At 65.5% G+C, this 17,912-nt stretch overlaps 1 protein-coding gene across 1 annotated transcript; it reads right to left on the bottom strand.

The window, feature by feature from the left end:
- Positions 1-374: 374 nt before the first annotated feature.
- Positions 375-11,891, bottom strand: SPINT2 (serine peptidase inhibitor, Kunitz type 2). The gene is made up of 6 exons (XM_089769884.1): positions 11,741-11,891; positions 3,596-3,766; positions 3,384-3,443; positions 2,292-2,462; positions 1,819-1,854; positions 375-1,684 (listed from the first exon to the last, which is right to left on the bottom strand). The coding sequence occupies exons 1-6, from the start codon at positions 11,844-11,846 to the stop codon at positions 1,518-1,520; spliced, it is 711 nt and encodes a 236-aa protein (XP_089626010.1). The 5' UTR covers positions 11,847-11,891; the 3' UTR covers positions 375-1,517.
- Between the last annotated feature and the right edge of the window lie 6,021 nt (positions 11,892-17,912).

Raw genomic sequence — 17,912 nt, 5'->3', positions numbered from 1 at the left:
TAGAGCTCAGAGCCTGCACCTGGAGGCTGGCTGGGCCCACTTGACCCTTGGCAGGCCAGCCTGGTACCAGCCCTGGTTCCACCACCATGCACACAGCTCAGCAGCTGGCTCCCTCCATAAGCTGCCACTGCTCCCAGGGCCAGGCTATTGCGGAGCCCAGGTGCGGGGGACAGGGCTGGTCTCCCTGCAGCCTGAGACAGTGCAAGGCTATGGGGCCATTACCCGCATGGAGGGGAGGGCGCTGCGGTGCCACAGAGCGCCCCCACCAAAGCCCTGCAGCCGTGCTCACGCCACCCTGCCCACCCCACACTCTCCAGGCCGGCTCCCAGCCCCGCAAGCCCCCCGGGGCCCAGGCAGGCGCAGGAGAGGAACCGTTTCCTTTTCCCCTTTATTCAAAGAAATCTCAGAATGTAAAAAAACAAGTTGAACAGGGTCCCTGGCAGACGCCAAAGGCTCAGCCCCTGCACGGCAGCACCGCTTGCTCGCTGCTGGCTCAGACACAGGCACGGGCGGTGCTGGCACCCGACAGGCCGGACCCTGCGGAGGCCACTCCCAGACACCAGCGGCTGCAGAAGGTCCAGGCGCCGGCTGGACAGAAGGGCACAGGAGAGCCCAGGAGGGCAGGTCTGTGCCCATAGGAAGGTGCCGGATCATGGGCTGTAGCATTACTCCTAGCCACTGAGCACCCCGCAGGAGGGGACAGCCCCAGCATCTCTGAGCAGGGAGGGACTCGCCCTCCGGAGCCATTACAGCTCCCCCACCCCGAGCTGGCCCCACTGTGCCCAGTTCAGGCTGCCCCCAGGGCAGGGGTCAGCCCCACAGCCTGCAGGAGTTAACAGGGCTTGCAACCCCCCCCTGCACCGGGCAGGGGGGTGAGCCAGGCCCCCTCAGCAGGGCAGAGAGCTGGTCTGGGGGCAACTGGCTGTTCCCCTCTCGGCACGGCAGCCAGGCTGGGGAGCTGGGCTGGACCCTTGGGAGGCGCCTGCTGCAGGCTGGGAGCCCAGATCTGTCCTAACCCCCAGACTTAGGCCAGATGACAGGGCCTCCCCCAGCAGCCACGGTTCTGCGGCCCATCCCGTGGCCGGGCCATGCCAGGGAACAGGAGCCACAGCTGTACCACAGGCCCCTCAGAGCCCGCCAGCCAGGGGCAGATGGGATCCCGTCAGATTCAGCTGCTGGGAAGAGACCAGGCTGGCTGCAGTGCTCTCAGCTCCCCCATCAGCCCCACAGGGCATGGGTGCCCCTCTCCAGCATGGAAAGGCTCATGGGGGGGGGGGGAAAAGAGCTGCCCAGCAAGGCCCTGTTGTCGGGGCAGGGGCAGGGGCAGGGGCTGGGGCTGAGTGCCCGGGGTCTGCCAGGAGCAGTTTGCACACTAACTATTGTGGTAAAAAAAAAGTTGGAAGTGTCGTCGGGCAGCAGCTTCCGGCAGGGGGCGTTTATAACCCACGGACGCTCCTCCACGCCGGCTGAGTCCCAGGCTCCGGGCCGAGCCCCGGGCGGGGGGGGCCGGTGCCCCCTCACAGCGTGTAGGTGTTGCTCATCAGGTACTCCTTGTCGTCCAGGGGCCTCCAGGGCACGCCCCCCTGCAGCTCCGGGCTCTTCCTGCACAGCCTGGCAAAGACCACGACCCCCAAGCCCAGCAGGACGGCCGCCAGGACGGCCAGCAGCACGGCCAGCGCCACCACTGCGGGGAGCAGAGGGGAAGCGGGTGAATGTGGGGGGCAGGCGCTTGCTCCGTGGCCCCCTCCTCACACCAACAGCCCAGCACTGCAGGGGGGGTCCCCGGGCTCAGGTGGGGGGCCCGGCCTGGCCTCTTACCTCTGGTGGAGTGAACGTCAGGCCCCTCCGGGCCACCTGCGAGAGAGAGAGAGAGAGAGAGAGAGAGACAGGCTGAGCCCTAAGACAGCCCCTTCCCCCAAGGCCCCTCCACGTGGGGCAGCTGGGGGCCCCTCCCCCCACAGCCCCACCACCTCAGGGCCCCACCCCGCACAGCCCCACCACCTCCGGCAGCTCAGGGCCCCTCCCCCCACAGCCCCACCACCTCAGGGTCCCACCCCGCACGGCCCCACCACCTCCAGCAGCTCAGGGCCCCTCCCCCCACAGCCCCACCACCTCAGGGCCCCACCCCGCACAGCCCCACCACCTCCAGCAGCTCAGGGCCCCTCCCCCCACAGCCCCACCACCTCAGGGCCCCACCCCGCACGGCCCCACCACCTCCGGCAGCTCAGGGCCCCTCCCCCCACAGCCCCGCCAGCGCCCCCCCAGCCCTGCCTCCCGGGCGGCTCGCTCACCGGCAGCCCCGCGGCATTGCTGCAGACACTGCTCCTCCCGCAGGTAGTTGTTCCTGTTGCCCCTGCAGCCCCCGTAGACGAACTGCTGGCAGGCGCCGGTGGCCGGGTCGTAGTACCAGCGGGGGAAGGCGGCGCGGCAGGGGCCGGTCACGCGCGGCGCCGTGCAGGACTCTGGGGGAGGAGGGGCGGCGCAAGAGGCCAGAGCCTTAGCGCAGGGACAAGGCCGCCCAGTGACCGTCCCGCCCGCGGCGCCGGGCATCCGCCACCTGCCCCTGCAGAGCCCTGGCACCCCACAAGCGCCGCAGCAACGCAGCCCGTTCCCTGCAGGCCCCGCCCTGCCCGCCGAGACCCAGCCCCCCCCGCGGGGGAGACACGCCACCTTCATAGCTGGGCGAGTTGCTGGCTGGCCGGCCGTGCTGCGGGGGCGCCCCTGCAGTGGGGGGCGAGAACGGGCAGGCCAGAGGAGCTCCCTGCTCTGATCCCACACCTCAGGCTCCTTTTTTGGGGGGAGACAGCCCGGTGGCCTGTTCCCCACCCCCGCCCTCCGTTCTGCAGCCGGGTCACAGGGAGGCAGCTGCAAAGCAAAGACCCCAGCCCCCAACCTGCCGCCCGTGCGCCCATCCAAGGCGAGGCCCCAGGACATCACCCCAGGGAGCTGGACCGGGTGCTTTGGGTGCTCCCCAGCAACACCCGGCTGCTCACTGGACTCAGATGGGGCCAGTCCCCCAAGGCCCGGAGGTCCCAGCCAGCGGCTGTGCTAGCTGCAGGCACAAGGCAGCCCCTAGGAGGGCGCAGGAGAAGAGCCAGAGGGGCTGCGGGGCTCCGGAGTCACCCCAAGGAGCGGGGAAGCTGGAGGCAGGAGGAAGGGGCAAAGCCCAGCTCCGAGGCAGCCCCCTACCCGCTACCCCTCGGCCAAGGGGAGCTGCAGCCGCAGGGGCCAGCAGGGCACAGAGCAATGCCCCCCTCCCCGGGAGGTCCCAGACCTGGCCGCTGGGGGCCCCATGCAGGTCCCGTTTATCCCAGTCTGGCCTAGGGAGCCTAGCAGAGCAGGACTGGCCCCCAGCGAGCAGCCCCAGCGCCCCCACTACTCACCATCTGCATCGGGCACTTCCTTCCGGCTGGGCAGCGGCGTCTCAGCCAAGCCCTCCCCGTCTGGGAAGAAAGCGGGTGTGAGGACGCACTGCCCTGCCAGCGCCACGCATCCGCCAAGCACAGCCCCCCCCCGGTGCCCACGGCCCCCGCCCCACGGAGAGACCCCGCCCGGGCCGGGCGCCCAGCGGGAGAGCAGAGACCGGGGGCCTCACCTGTGGGCGCGACGCACGCCAGCCGGCACGCGTCCTCCGTCACGAAGTTGTTGAGGTTGGCCCTGCAGCCGCCGTAGACGAAGGCCTGGCAGGCCTGGCTCGTGGCGTTGTACCACCAGCGGGGGAAGGAGGCCCGGCACCTCCCCACCACCTTGGGCAAGAGGCAGAGCTCTGGGGAGGGAAGCAGAGGGACCCCGTCAGCGCCCCCTCACTAGGGGCCTGAGGCCCGGCTGCGCTCATGGACGGCCCCTGCCCCGAGCAGCCAGCAACCCGAGAGGCTCTGCCCACAGGGAGCCCCCCAGGCGCGAGGGGCTGGCTGGGAGAAAGGCCAGAGCAGCAGCCCAGCAAAGAGGAACCAGCCCTGTCCGGCACGGGGCTCAGGCGGCCCCCACCCGCAGGACTGCAGCGCCAGCGGCTCTCCCGCCACTTCCCCCAGAGCGGTTTCTAAACGAGGCCCCCACGTGCTTCCCGGGGGCGCACGGTTCAGCCCTGCGCTCGGCGCCCAGGGACCTAGCGAGGAGGGGCCGGGGGGCAGGAAACGCTGAGGCTGACCCGGGCGCTCCCGGCAGGGCGGTGTCAGAAGGGTCTCGGCCCACGGCGGGCCCCAGGCCGTATTAACGCCGCAGCCCAGGGCCCTGCCTGCTTTGGGGAACCGAGGCAGAGCCTGGTGCGCCACACCCGGGACACCAGACGCTCTCCAGACAGGAGCACGCGAGCCGGCTCCACCAGGGCGCAGGACGAGCCTTTTGGCCAACTTGGAACTGAGCCGGGGAGGGGGAACCCCCTTTCCATAGGCGGGGGGCCAGGAGCCAAGCCCCTCCCGCCTGGACACAGCCCACAGCGCGGACGAGAATCCCAGCCCCGAGTCACCCAGACGCGCCTGAGCAGCTCTTCTAGCAGCACCCGAGAGGGGCCGAGGCTCGTTTACAGCCCCCTGCCCCCCAAGGGGGTTCTCCCCCCACTAGTGCAAACACCAGACTGCGTTCCCAGTGCCGGGGCGGCCGGGCGGCTCTCCTGCCCCGCTAATTCCGAGAGTCGGGGTCCCCAGAAAAATCCCTTGGCTCGCCGTACACCAGGCGCCACTTCCCCCGGCCCTGCCCCACTCTCAGCCCCTCGGGGACTAAGAGGAGGAGTCGGCAGACGGAGGGCTCAGCGAGCTCAGTGCCAGCCAAGCCCGCAACGCAGCTCCCCAGGAAGGCAGCCCTCCGGGCGGTTGCTCGGGGCGCCGCAGGGGAGGGAGTTATGGGAAGCAGCACGTTCGAGGGAGTTCAGAAGGTCTGAGCTGCCAGCCGCAGGTACCTGGCATGGCCACTGCCGGGGCTGGCGCCTGCCTCCCGCCCCCGAGCTCTGGAGCCCCCCCTTCCCGGCACAAGCCAGGCCAGAGCCTTCGGCGAGGAAAGCTGCTGGGTCACCCCAGTGACGTCACCCAAACAGGCTGGACCGGCTCCGCCGCCCACAGTTTCACTCCGTCTCCCACGCCCGAGCTGCAGCCGTGCGGCGAGATGCCGGAGCCGACGCGCCGTTTGCTGGGAGCGCTGGTTACCCTTATGAACCCTGGGTAGCACCTCGGGGCCTCAGACCCAGCCCAGCCGCTCCCCCAGCCCACCCCCAGTTCAAACAGGGAACCGAGAGACAGCCCCTGCCCCAAAGCAGTCCCCTCCCAGACCCGCCCCACCGCTGCTCGCAATCCAAGCCCAGATCCCTGCTCTCCGTGATCTCGGCAAGGGAGGGCCCTGACCTAGTGGGCCAGGCATGAACCTCGGATGCGTGGGGTTGTGGGTTCGAATTTCTCCTGCCCTGGCAAGGGGTTAAGGCTTCAGCCTGTGAATCCTGGGGTTGCGGGTTCGAATCTCACCAGCCACTGGTGGGCAGGTGCCACCAGCTTCCCAGAATTTGCACCACCCGTGAGCTTATTGCTGGACAGGGATCTGAGGGGCCTGGCTCCTCCCACAGGTTTGGCTAGAAATGCCCAGCCGGCTTGGCCAGGGGCTGAGCAAACTCACTGCTGGATGCCCGGCTGAACATCTATCAGCCCCACCCGCCCCCTCCTCTTTGCTGGGAACCGAGGGACGAACATAACCCAGGCTCGTCCCTGGTATGCCAGCCGCCAACGCCCAGTCTCCCGCTTCCTCCTTGCTCGGGGAGGCAGAGGCCGTGAACCTGTTTGCTCCGGATCCCGTGTTTGCTCCCTAACCCGAGGCGCGGAGGGGAAGCTGTGAGCCACCTGCCTGTGGCCGCGAGGGCTCAAAACTGTGCAGCTCGGCCACCCACCAGTCTGGGCAGCTCCAGGCAGGGGGGCGCTGACCCCGAATGCAGTGAGTCATTCTAGTTCCCGCAGAGGCCACCCCCGTGTGAGCGCCAGCTGCTGCCTTCCCTGCAGTGGGGCTGGAGCATCTCACACCCCCACCACACCCCGCGCCCCTCCGGACGTGCCCTTGGCCCGGGCTGCCACAGGAGAGATCCCAGCCAGCAACGCAGCTCTGGGAAGCGGCAGCAACGTGGGTGCCACCTCGCCGTGACCCCGGCGCACCCTCCCCAGCCGGGCAGCGCAGGTTCCCATCCGTCTGATGAGTCACCGAAGGCGCATCGAGCCGCCTGCCCCCAGGCACAATCCCCGCAGCCCCACGGCAGAAGGGCGGCGTTTTGCACTAGGCACACGACAGCCCGAGAGACAGAACCACGGAAAGGCCCCCGAGCCACGCCCCACGGCAAGGCACAGAACGGCATTTGGGGAGGGGCGGGAGGTGCAGCCACTGTAGGGAGCCTGCTACGCTGTGTCCACACGGCCCCCCCACACCGGGCCGGTCTCAGCTGGCCTGGGGGGGGTCTCCCCCACGTCACACACGGGGGCGCAACTGCCTCCCCCCGCAGGGGTGCGAATTCAACACGCTGCAAACTGGATGGGTCCAGGACAAGCCAGGCTGCCCCGTGCAAGGCTCGGCTGCTGCAAGAGCGACCCCCGCGGAAACCCCAGCTTCCGTCTTCCCTCGCCCGCTTCTGGCTGAGGCTTGACTGGTTCCATTGGCTACTCAGGAGGAAGCTCCCCAGAGCGAAGATTCGAGACGCGGCTCCAGCCACAGAGCAGCCAGGGCTGGGCCCAGGCCGCCTGCACCAGGAAGTCGTTTTGTTGACAAGGTGGCTGCGGGGTGCGGACAGGAGGAAGCTGCAGAAAGCTCCCTGCTAGAGGCCAAGGACCTTTGAAAAGTCTGGGCAGAGCCACCTTGACGCCGTGGGGGCCAGCCCGGTCAGATCGCAGGTGGGACAAAGGAAACAGCAACTCAGGGCTCACCCATCGCCCGGGGCTTGGCTCCCCCAGCTGTGTGGCAGGAGCAGCCCGTAGCCAGACGCCACTGGCCCAGGTCACCAGGCCTAGCTGAGCGCTGCTCCAGCTCCCTTTTCTCCAGACCCTCCCCCCCCCAACAACCGCTGTGAGTTCTGGTGCCGCCACCCCTAGCGCTGAGGGCAAATCCCTGCCGACGGGCAAGCTCTTTGCACACTACAGGCCCCCTTGGCGGAGCCCGGTGTGGGCCGTGGCCGTGGCTTACCCCTCTTTGAAAAGGGCTGGTCTGCGAAGCCAGACACCCCATCAAATGCATCGGCTGGAGTATCAGGACAGTGCCTATACTGCGGCGGGTAGCACTCGGAGCCGCCCATCGGCTGACGCGTTAGCTGGGACAGACTTAGCTAGATGTTGCCTAGTTTTACAGCAGGCTAGGTGAAGCACCAGGGTAACCCAAGGGTTTCAAAAAATATCAGATATACTTGATCTAAGATTGGGGCGGGGGAAGCTGGGAGGGGAATGGGGCTGGTTGGAGGGAGGTCGGGGGCAGCAGGGCTGGCCAGGGCAGATTGGGGGGGAGGAGCCGGCTGGTGGGAAGCAGGGCTGGCCAGGAGGGGTTGGGGGAGGGGGCTGACCAGGGGAGATCGGGGGGGGAGCAGGGCTGGCCAGGGGAGACTGGAGGAAGGAACCGGCTGGTGGGAAGCAGGGCTGGCCAGGGGAAACCGGGGGGGGGGGGGGGGGGGTGCGCGCGCCAGGGGAGATCGGGGGGAGGAACCGGCTGGTGAGGAGCAGGGCTGGCCAGGGGAGACCCCGGGGGGGGGGGGGCGCGCCAGGGGAGACCGGGGGGAGGAACCGGCTGGTGGGGAGCAGGGCTGGCCCAGGCGCACGCAGATTCCAGGGCACTGCTTGTCCGGAGCATGGTCCTGGCGGGGTGCACGGGTGAGTCCAGCCCCGGAGATTCCAGCCCGCCCTGCCCCCCTCCACAACTGTGTAGTTGAGTACTGCCTGGCTGGGACGTGCTCACACTGCGCGAGCGGGTCTACCAGCCAGGCAGTACGCAACTCTGCACTGATACTCATGATAATAATAAAACGTAATTAGAAAATACTGAACATTTCGATGTCCGGTATTTTCTCAATTTGTTTCCCAGACAGAAAGCTCAAATACCGGACACCTGGCAACCCTGTGAAATGCCCTGGGGGAGCAGAGGTAACCCCCTGCAGCCTGAGAAGGAGTTTCGGTAAAATTTGGATGGGTAAGGCTCGCCAGTCTGATCAGGAAAAGATCTAGGCTCATCCTCTATCCCAGGTTACAGTTCAGTGGAACCGCAAGGTTCCTTCGAGGGCTGGCAGCAGCCACACTAACTCAGGGAATGAAATAGAAAACAGCTTTATCGCTAATGGAATAACGATAACACTTCCACGACAAAACCAGCCGGAAGAACCCAAACCACTTGAATTCCTACCCAAGACGTCATTAACACGATCAAATTCAAACTTCTCTAAGTGGACAAAGAGGAGTAATAATAATAATTCCTACACACACAAGGATCCCAAGGTTGGATGGAGAAGGGTGGCTTCCCTTCCCCTGGAAGACCTGGGAGCAAGTGGTAGTAGGATACCTAAAAGCAAAATTAAGGAAACGAGAAAGCAGTTAGAGAGAAAGCAAGAGCAGAGTCTCTTAAACTTTGAGGCCACAGAACACCAAACAATAATATTTTTTTGAGGCACACTTATGAAAGTGTTCTTAAAAAATTATCCGACCAAAAAAAAAAAAAATAAAGAGACAAAAACAAAGAAGAGGTCACGGCACTATTGCGAGTTTTTCCACAGAACATAGTTTAAGAAACAGGCTGCATCTAGACTGGCAAGTTTTTCCACAAAAGCAAAAACTTGCCAGCTGTCTACACTGGCTGCTTGATTTTGCGCAAAAGCACTGACGTTCTACTGTCCAAAATCAGTGCTTCTTGCGCAAATGCTTTGACGTTCCCGTTCGGGCAAAAGCCCTTTTCCAGAAATGTTTTTGCACAAGAGGGCCAGTGTGGACAGCTAAAAACTGTTTTGCGCAAAAAAGCCCCGATGGTGAAAATGGCGATCGGGGCTTTCTCGCGCAAAACCGCATCTAGATTGGCACGGACACTTTTCCACAAAAAGTGCTTTTGCGGAAAAGCATCCGTGCCAATCTAGACGCTCTTTTCCGCAAATGCTTTTAATGGAAAAACTTTTCCGTTAAAAGCATTTGCGGAAAATCATGCCAGTCTAGACATAGCCACAGAGAGAGAGAGAGAGAGAGAGAGAGGGAGGAGTATTCAGTTTCTCTGACTGACAAGATAACTCTCCGGAGTGGACTGATTTCGGCAATGCCGGTCCAGCAGCCCCAATCTCCCAAATCCCTAGGCCTAAATGTCCTTTTTGGCACCAAAGTGTTCCAGATATACCACCCCTTTTCCATAACTGGGCCTAGCAGCCTAAGATTTCTGAGGGTACCATCTTCGATTTTAGCAATCTTTGGGTATCTTACAAATATTTATTACGAATGACTGATGTTTTCTTGGATAATTTCCCGAAACCACAGAGAAAGTGCAGGAGTCTACGGGCCTCTATCTGTTGTGATTGCGCAGGAAATTTGAAATGGCCATTACTGCTATGTTAGCAGGTTTATACATTAAATTGAGGGCAGGATTGAAAAAAAATAAACTCTTGCTTCGCCCCTTTATAGAAAGTTACAAACAAGTATTTCCCGGATTATCTACTGCTTTAAGCCATCCTACAGAAAATGAATTCTGCAGGTTCCTTGCAATTCCAACATATTTAAATCTATATAAAGGGAAAACAATAATAAACTAAAAGCTATTAATTCACTAAAACAAAGCAAATATCATGTTAGCAGGCCGAAATAAGGCAGATAACAGTAGGCTATACCCCAGGTTAAGAACCCTGCTAGCTAGAGGTGCTCTCCTATTGAAACCAGAGCCCCAGGGATGCGCCAGCCAGGAGAATGCCTTGCATTTCTAAGGGCGCCTTTCATTGGGAAAGAGGAGCCCAGAGACAGGCCCAGGTGGGTGAGGTGATGTGATGTGTTACCAGCTGGTCCCTCTCCCAGCAGCTGGTCGGACAGACATGATCTCACCCACCCCAGTCTCGCCAACATCCTGGGACCCCCAGGCCCACACCACCACTGCCCCCAGCGGTGAAAGCACCAGGCACGGGTGCCAGGACACCTGGGTCCACATCCCAGCTCTCGGGGGTCACCATCGCCCCCTCGCCGAGTGGGGCCCAGCAAAGGGCCCTCCGAGCAGTTCTGAGACTCGGAGGTAAAGGAGGGGTGACCTAGGACACCCCAGGGAGGAGCAGCCCCCTTGGGGTGGGAGACAAGCAGCCAGCAGGTGGAGGAGACACTCTGGTCCCCACCCTGCCAACATCCTGGCACTGGAGTTTGCTCGGACTCAGCCCCTTCCGGAGCAGTGGGGAGTGACTCACCCCCACACCAGCCACCTGGCTGCTCCGTGCCCGACTCACCCCCACCTGCAGGAGGCTCTTCCAGGAAGCCTAAGCGGGGGCGGGGGGGAGAGACCCAGCTGGGTGTGATGCCCCCACCAGCTCCCTCCGACTGGAGCGCCCCATTGAGGGAGGGCTCCCGCAGCCCCACCCCGCCTCGGGGCACGGCGCCTGGCCCCGAAGTGCGCGGAACAGGGTCTCAACCCCCCAGCACAGCACGGGGAGGGGGGACGACACCTGGACGGAGGAGCCCTCCCAGGCGGGTGAGGGCCAGCCCCTCCCCGATACCCACCCCCCCGCTCAGAGCCACAGCCCCCCCGGACCTCCCCCCCCCCGCCCCCCCCCGCTCAGAGCCCAGCCTCCCCCCCCACCTCCGCCCCCCCCCCCTCCCCCCGCTCAGAGCCACAGCCCCCCCCCCCCGGACCTCCAGCCCCCCCCCCCGCTCAGAGCCACAGCCCCCCCCCCCCAGCCCCCCCCCTCCCCCCCCGGACCTCCGCCCCCCCCCCCGCTCAGAGCCACAGCCTCCCCCCCCCCCCCCGGACCTCCGCCCCCCCGCTCAGAGCCACAGCCTCCCCCCCCGGCCACAGCCTCCCCCCCCCCCGGCCTCCGCCCCCCGCTCAGAGCCACAGCCTCCCCCCCCCCAGAGCAGCCTCCCCTCCGCCCCCCGCTCAGAGCCACAGCCTCCCCCCCCCGCACCTCCGCCCCCCCCCCCCGCTCAGAGCCACAGCCCCCCCCCCGGCCTCCCCCCCCAGGAGCCTCCCCCCCCCCGGCCCCCCCGCTCAGAGCCACAGCCCCCCCCCCCCGGACCTCCGGCCCCCCCGCTCAGAGCCCCCCCCCCCCACAGCCCCCCCCCCCGGACCTCCGCCCCCCCCGCTCAGAGCCACAGCCCCCCCCCCCCGGACCTCCGCCCCCCGCCCCCCCCGCTCAGAGCCACAGCCCCCCCCCCCCCTCCGCCACAGCCCCCCCCCCCGGCCCCCCCGCTCAGAGCCCAGCCCCCCCCCCCCCCCCCACCTCCGCCCCCCCCGGCCCCCCCCCCGAGCCCCCCCCCCTCCGCCCCCCCCCCCGCTCAGAGCCACAGCCCCCCCCCCCTCCCCCCCCGACCTCCCCCCCCGCCCCCCCGCTCAGAGCCACAGCCCCCCCCCCGCACCTCCGCCCCCCGCTCAGAGCCACAGCCTCCCCCCCCCCGCCCCCCCCCAGAGAGCCCCCCCCCCCGGCCCCCCCGCTCAGAGCCACAGCCTCCCCCCCCGACCTCCGCCCCCCCGCTCAGAGCCACAGCCCCCCCCCCCGACCTCCGCCCCCCCGCTCAGAGCCACAGCCCCCCCCCCCCCGACCTCCGCCCCCCCGCCAGAGCCACAGCCCCCCCCTTACCCGAAAGCGGCGGCCCGGGCGCGCGGCTCCCCCCGGTCTCCCCCGATCCCTCGAGGCCCCGGGCCCCGGCGCAGAGCGCGAGCAGCAGCAGCCCCCAGCGCCCCATCCCCGAGCGCGGCTCGCGGCGACTGGTCCGGCCCCGCCCGGCTCGCGCCGCCCCGTCACACAGGTGAGCCCCGCCCCCTTCGCGCTCAGCCAATCCGCGCCGCCCTCGCCTCCGCGTCACACAGGTGAGCCCCCCCCCCCGACACTCCCTCGTACCCGCCCGCACCTGGGATGCGCCCCGCCCCCTGGGCGAGCAGGGCACGCCCAGCTCATTTGCATACGGGGCGGGCTGCCGGTGTCTGTGGATGGGCGGGGGCATGAGGGTGTTGGGGGACTGGGAGTTGGTTCAGGGGGTGGCAGGTGTTGGGGGTTCAGAGGGGCTGAGGGTGTTGGGGGGCTGGCAGGTGTTGGGGCTTGTGGGGCTGAGAGTGTTGGGGGCTGGCAGGTGTTGAGGATTGGGGGGGTTGGGGGGCTGGCAGGTGTTGAGGGTTGGGGGGCTGAGGGTGTTGGGGGGCTGGCAGGTGTGGTTTGGGGGGTGAGGATGTTGGGGGGCTGGCAGGTGTTGAGGGTTGGGGGGCTGAGGGTGTTGGGGGCTGGCAGGGTGTGGGGGGCTGGGGGGTGTTGGGGGGGGGGCTGAGGGTGTTGGGGGGCTGGCAGGTGTTGAGGGTTCGGGGGGCTGAGGGTGTTGGGGGGCTGGCAGGTGGGGTGGGGGGTGTTGAGGGTTCGGGGGGCTGAGGGTGTTGGGGGGCTGGCAGGTGTTGAGGATTGGGGGCTGAGAGTGTTGGGGGCTGGCAGGTGTGGTTTGGGGGGGTGAGGATGTTGGGGGGCTGGCAGGTGTTGAGGATTGGGGGGCTGAGGGTGTTGGGGGGCTGGCAGGTGTTGAGGATTGGGGGGGGGGGTTGGGGGGAGGGTTGGGGGGCTGAGGGTGTTGGGGGGCTGGCAGGTGTTGGGGCTGGGGGGTGTTGAGGGTTCGGGGGGCTGAGGGTGTTGGGGGGCTGGCAGGTGTTGGGGGTGGGGGGGTGTTGAGGGTTCGGGGGGCTGAGGGTGTTGGGGGGCTGGCAGGTGTTGGGGTTCAGGGGAGCTGTGCGTGTTGGGGGCTGTGTGGTGCTGGTAGGTGTTGGGGCTTGTGGGGCTGAGGATGTTAGGGGCTAGCAGGTGTGGGGGCTTGGGGAGCTGTGGTGTTGGGGGCTGGGTGTGGGGCTGTGGGTGTTGGGGGTTCAGTGGGTGTCACGCTGTTCAGGACACGGTGTGGGAGCTGGCCAGGATTGCTAGCCGGCTGTGGGCAGTGTTCCCTGTAAGGCTAGTACACCATGTCCACCGCTTGTCCTTTACCCACAAGGCTTGTTCTCCTATCAAAGAAAGTGATCAGGTTGGTTTGACAAGATTTGTTCTTCACAAATCCGTGCTGGCTGTAACCTGTCACAGGTGAATTCCTAAATTACCTGCTCCATTCTCTTCCCTGGCACGGAAGTTAAACTGACGAGTGTAGTTTCCTGGGTTGTTCTTAATTCTCTTTTTATAGACGGGGCCTAGATTTGCCCTTTTCCAGCCTTCTGGACTCTCTCCCGACTTCCTTGATAGAAGAGCTGGGCTGGGCAGTGTATTCGGGGGTGGGATGGGGGCATGTCTCCTGGGTCCAGCAGGCAACTGGGCCCTGCTGCCCTCAGGCCTCCAGGCAGGGCTGCTGGGATGAAGGAGGAGGGGGGCAGAGCTCTTGGAACAAGGAAAAGAAATGATTAACTAGGGTTTGGCCTCCTTCCCCGGGTTACTGCCGGGTCAATGCCTCACACGCTCTCCAACACCCAGCTGTTAAAAAGTCGCTGAGAGATTTATAACCCCCTTCCCCGCCCACAATGGCTGGATCTGCAGGAGGCACCTTGTGCGCTGTTCCCAGGGGCGGGTTTGTCCTGGCACCGCCAGAGGAGAAAGGCAGGGCAGCTGCCTCAGGGATGTATTTCGGGAGTCCCTATGGTGGACTGCGCTCTGCGCAAGATCCCAGGACCAATGGGTCCTCCCCCTGCTGCTTCCAGACCTGCCTCAGGCCCAGGCCCGGCTCTCTGGAGCCGTGAAACCCCTTTCGTTCAGGCTGTGGGGGGAGACCGCCCCCCCTCCCCGCTGCAGTAACTCGCTGGGGGCCCCAGCCCCTCGCGGGAGAGGCGTATGTTAAAGGGCTGAGCCGATTCTCAAGCCACTTTCCTGCAGCCTTTGGCCCAGGCCCCCTCTGAGCAGAGGCCAGAGGGTTAGGCCCCGACCTCACAAGGTGGAGGTAGACAAGGCGGGGAAGGTGCTAACACTTCCAGGGCAGGCAGGCGGTGTCCCTGGGGGTTGATAAGGAGGGGAGAGGACCCAGCCAGTGGCCTGGATAATGGAGACCTCGGGGGCTGGTGGCCACAGCCAGTGGGAGGCCAATGAGCTGTGCAGAAAGACCCCCAGGCTATGTCTACACTTGCAGCCTTTTGCATGAGTAATATGCAAATGAGGCTAAGCATGGAATATTATCGAGCCTCATTTGCATACCTAATGAGCCACCGTTTTTTTTCAGAAGAGGCTCTTGCGCAAGAAGGAGCATCTACACTGCCCCCTCTTGCGCAAGAAAAACCCTCTTGTGCAACCATTCCTCCTGAAAAGTAGCAGGTGTAACGGCGTGTCCACTTCCCATGCCTCATCCCCCCAGCCTGCCCGACCCGGAGCTGAGTCAGAGACAGGGGGCCCGTGTTTCCAGACGCCGAGTGCGGGATGCTGGGTACCACGACTCCTAGTCAAGCAAGTTCTGCAGCACTCACAACTCCGCTGGGCAAACATTCAGCTGACCCCCGCGTCGACCGAGCCCTCGTCAAAAAGAAAACCGGTGTCGCTGGAATCTCTGTATTTACCTTCTTCTCTTTCAGGTTTGCCTGGGGAGAGGTGACAGGCCAATTGACAGGACCCACCCTGCCCTGACTCGCCTCGCCCCATATCTGGCCGCACCTTTTCTCAAGGAGACTTTGGGGGGCACAGCCCCACCCTCCCCAGATTTCACTGTGAGGGAGGGGACGGACTTCTAGCCACGGGGGGGGGGGGTGATTTGGCCCATGTCTTTGCCAAACTCATCTCTTCCCCTTGCCCCCCTAGCTCTGCTGTGGCTGGACACAGCCTGCTCCTTCCTGCCTGCCCAGTGTCCTAAGGCAGCTTCCACCTCCAGGCTGCTGCTAGCATAACCCAGCCACCCCCTGTCCCCTGGCTACAGTGCGGGCAAGAATTAGTTAAGTCCCCAGGCTGCCTGGTGCACCAGGGCCCAGGGAATCCATCTGCCGGGATGTCAATGAACCCAGCCCAAGAGGTGGCTCGGTAGGGGAGAGGTCTGGGGGTCAGAGCAGCCCCCCCACTGCCTGGGGGCAGGTCCTGGGCAGGGGGCAGCAGGTGAGGAGGGGGCTAAGACCCTGCCCAGGGGGCTGCTGCGGATCCTGCAGGGTGGGGTGTGAACAGGATGGAACCAGCTTCCTTCTGCCACAGCAGAACCTACCTGAAAATCTTCGCCAAGCCAGTGCAGTGCGGGGCTTTGACACACACAGGGCTTGGCTCCTCGTGGCCAGTGCCCTGGGCCGGGGGGTTTGAGCTTCCGCTGGGGGCCAGCCCAGCCAGGGGCAGTGGGGGGAGAAAGGAGCCGGCCAGCCAGGGGCAGTGGTAGGAGCCTGCTGGCCAAGTGTGGGGGGAGCGTGTCTCAGGGACTGCGCTTATGGACCAGCAGAGGGAGCAGCCGATCCCACACACTGCAGCTTTGCCCCATAACCAGCCTTCCCCCCCACTGCCTCCCCCCAAATTCCCTATTGGTGGGTGGCTGGCAAGCCAGGATCTGCTCAGGAGCAGGACCCCCTCCCCCCCAGCACAGATGGGAGAGTGAGACCGAAAATACGGGACAATTGGTCCATTGTTAAGAAAAAGTCGGGATCCCGGCAGGAGAGCTGAAATCTGGGGCTGTCCCTTTAAAAGCAGGACAGCTGGTTACCCAGGGGTGACAGAGGCCCCCCAGTGCAGCCAAAGCGCCCCCCCTCCCGTCTCAAGGCTATGACCACTCGCCCCCACCAGAGGGCAGCAGGGGGCTCTGCTTGGGCCCACGGGATGGGGCTGGAGATCTGGAGACACCCTGGCAGGGATCCCCACCTCGCCTCTGGGCTCCTGCGGCTGCCCCCCTTCCTGTGCCTGCCCCTCTGCATTGTCCCCTCTGGTTCCTGAGAGCCTGTGAGCCAGCCGGGCCTGCCTCTGGGGGCCCTTGGTGGGATGAGTTTGCCAGGTCTCGGCGCCGCCCGTCAGCCCACGGCCTGGGCCCCTTCCCCACGGCGAGCTGGCCCCCGAGACACGTCGCGGGTTTCCTGCCCGCCGCCTGGGCTGAGCTCGTGCAGAGCTCCAGCTCCGCCCACAGCGCCTCCCGCCCTCACCGGGCACGCTGCGGCCCCAGCCACGGGGCCCGTGCAAACGAGAGCCCGATGACTCGCCTTCCTTTTCCCCTGTCGCCAAGGGCTGGGGCCTTGGCCACTGGCCGGAGCAGGCCGAGTCTCCCTGCCCCGAGGGTCCCGGTTCCGACCAGGCTGCGGGAGGAGGGGCGGAAAGGGCATGAAGATGGGGTGAGGAAGTGGGGCTGGTATTCACTCTGACGCAGGCGATTTCTACTGTCCTGGGGTGGCCCTGGGTGCGTGCCTCAGTTTCCCTGGGCACTGCGCCAATAGCTGAGTGTGTGTCTCGGCTGGCTTAGGATACAGGGAGGGGTCCCCCTCGCCCCGAGGTGGGTTGTACCGAGTGCTCCTGGTCCCTGTGCCGACAAGTCTGTGCTACCCGGTGTCCCTGGGAACCACCAAATCTGTTCTCCCTGCGGGCTGGGAGTCGCCCCTGGCTGCAGCGGGGGGTGCAGGGCCCGGGGACTCCCCACCTCTCGGTGACACACGGAAGCAGTGGAACCGTCTCAAATGCAAAGGACCGTTTGGGGGCCGGGTGACTTCTCCTTTCCTCACGGCTCTGCCAGCCCAGGGGAAGCGCTGCCGGGGCTGTAGGTGTGACACTCACCTGGGCCTCCGGGGACCAGGGTCACATCCCCTGCCTGCGGAGCAGCCTGGCTCTAGAGGGGTGCTCCTGGGTGCACAGCAGCCAAGTCTAGGTCTGGGGGCTCCCTGGAGCTCCACCGCCAGGCCAGGCAAGCAGCTCCAACCTGCCCCTGCAAAAAGGAAGCTCAGTCTAGTGGTTAGGTCAGTGGTCTGGGGCACAGGCAGGGGAGTTTCTATTCCCTGCCTCCCCAGCCGGGCTGTGTGATGCAGATCAAGCTGATCCTCCCATGCAAGGTGAACATGGATTGACAGCACCTCCGGGGGGGGGGGGGTCTTTCTGCACCTCCCTTCCCCACCTGCTGGCCCGGGATCCACAGCACAACACGGGCCCACTTTGGCCAAGCACTGGTCGTCCGTCAGAGATGACAGGGGAATGCAGCCTGGGCGCAGGGCAACCGGCCGAACTGGGGCTGGGAGGGGGGGGGGGGCTTTGGAAGTGGTTCCCATTGTACACCGGGGTTACAGTTTGGCTCGGTGGCTCTCAGCACCAATGGGCCCACCCATCCGGTCCATCCGCGTGTGGAATACATTTTGTTCTGTGCGCCGAGCGTGCACCACCCCAAACCCAGCTGTGGCGCTCTGTGTGATCAGCGGGGCAGATGGAATCTCTGCTGAGCGGCCACCCACGTGCCCGGCTTTCAGGGCACCCTGCTCAGCACCCCCCAAATTGTCCCAGCCCTATAGCGGGGGGGGGGGGCACAGGGGAGGTTTTCCCCTCCGGCCTGGACCAGGGCCAATCCCAGCAAGCCGCTTTTCAAACCCAGTCCAGGAGGCCAAACTCCTGCAGCTTTGCAGTCCAGCTCCAGCGCCCCAGCACCTGGGGGAGGGGAGGGAGGTCTGTGTGGGACCCCCCCCATGGGCCTTCCCCACCACTGGAGCCCACAGTGGGACTCGCCCCCAGCAATGTCTGAGAGGGGCAGTGGGTCTCCGGCCAGCCAGGGCAGCTCTGGGCCAGTGCCTGGAGCTAACTTGGCTGGGGGTGGGGGTGGGTTCGGGGGGGGGGTGGGCAGGAAGAGGGGGTCGGGGTCCCAGGCACAAGGGGGCTCCTGGAG

Source organism: Pelodiscus sinensis, chromosome 18 (assembly GCF_052426305.1).
Source record: "Pelodiscus sinensis isolate ZL-2025 chromosome 18, ASM5242630v1, whole genome shotgun sequence".
In the NCBI taxonomy this organism is placed as follows: Eukaryota; Metazoa; Chordata; order Testudines; family Trionychidae; genus Pelodiscus; species Pelodiscus sinensis.
This window is presented reverse-complemented; position numbering and strand designations above follow the sequence as displayed.